The 1,211-nt window shown below is 73.3% G+C and overlaps 1 protein-coding gene across 1 annotated transcript in view; it reads left to right on the forward strand.

Annotated features, from left to right (window-relative positions):
* NDUFV3 (NADH dehydrogenase (ubiquinone) flavoprotein 3, 10kDa) overlaps window positions 1-1,211 on the forward strand; it is a 14,721-nt gene that overhangs the window by 6,423 nt on the left and 7,087 nt on the right. The window contains exon 3 of the mRNA XM_012731082.1: window positions 691-1,206. Within this exon, the coding sequence (XP_012586536.1) occupies window positions 691-1,206 (516 nt within the window). The remainder of the gene's footprint in view (window positions 1-690; window positions 1,207-1,211) is intronic.

Genomic DNA, 1,211 nt, shown 5'->3' on the forward strand with positions numbered 1-1,211 from the left:
CCTCTGGGCTTTGTGCGTTGCTCGTTTGCCTTTTGCTTGTGTCTCCACTGCTGCCGCCCCGTCCCCCGCGGATCCAGGCTCCCAGCACCGTCGGCTGTTGGGCCAGTGAAGTGGGCAGCGGGAGCGCGCCTCCCTTTGGCGGCGAGGGCCCCTGCGCAAGACGCTCTCGGTCCTCGCTTTGGCTCCGGCTGCAAGGCCTCTCGCTGCGCGGACACTCGCCTGTGTTTGCGCCGAGCCAGCGGCGTGCAGGTGGTGCTGGCCGAGTCCTGTGCGGTCACTTCTCGCCCGGGCCAGCGTCCGGCGCCGTGGCCGGCCTGGGCGGTTCTGCTGTTGCAAGCCTGTTGTTCCCGGTGACCCACGAGACACTGCAGGCGGCCCGGGCCGAGGGCACCCCATTGGCCGTCCCTCTCCAGGCACCTTTGTGGCGACCCCTCCCGCCAAGCCGCTCCGGCGTGTCCCAGCTCGCGGCTATCTGGGCGTCCGGACGGGCTGGCAGCCGGGACCTTACCCTGGACCTGGCTGACGTCTTCCGAAAGTGGACGGCGCCGAAGCGCGCTGTGGGAGGGAGATGAGTTTGCCGGGGGTCACGACCGCCCCGGAGCCCGGACGCCGGCGGCTGCGCGCGGCCTGATGCAGGAGCCGGCCTGCCTGACTGAGCGGAAACTAACCGCGCCTCTCTGCCGTCCCCAGATGTAGTGGAGCCGAGCGCGAGGGCCGCGCGCCTGGGCCCCGCAGCAGCCGAGCCCTGTGAGCCCGTCTCCGCCGCCCGGGCCGGCCGGCCGGGGGCGCGTGAGCGCGTGGTGGGGACCGGCCCGCCCCCCCCGGAAGGGCTTCTGAGCTCCTCCAGAAAGACTGCGCTGGCCTCTCCCGAGAAGGCGCCGCCCCCCGCCAGGAGGCGGGGCCCCGGCGCGCCCTCTTCGTCCTCGTCGTCGTCCTCGTCGTCGTCGTCGTCCAGCTCCTCCGGCTCGGAGTCTGACGGGGAGGGCCCCGGCTCCACAGCGCGTCCTCGCGTGGCGGGCGAGGGCAGAGGCAGGCTCCGCAAGCCAGAGGCCCCCCAGACGGTGGTGTCCGCCAGGGGACGGCCGCTCGTGGACCCCACCTCTTTCGAGAAGCCCCGTCGGGCAGAGAAAGGGAGCAGGGGCAGAGAGGCCGCCACGCCCCCGGAGGAGCCAGGCGGGCAGGATGCCAGGGGCGCGCCTGCACCGAGCCGG

This window comes from Condylura cristata, unplaced genomic scaffold (genome assembly GCF_000260355.1).
Source record: "Condylura cristata isolate star-nosed mole 26May11 unplaced genomic scaffold, ConCri1.0 scaffold00003, whole genome shotgun sequence".
Taxonomy (NCBI): domain Eukaryota; kingdom Metazoa; phylum Chordata; class Mammalia; order Eulipotyphla; family Talpidae; genus Condylura; species Condylura cristata.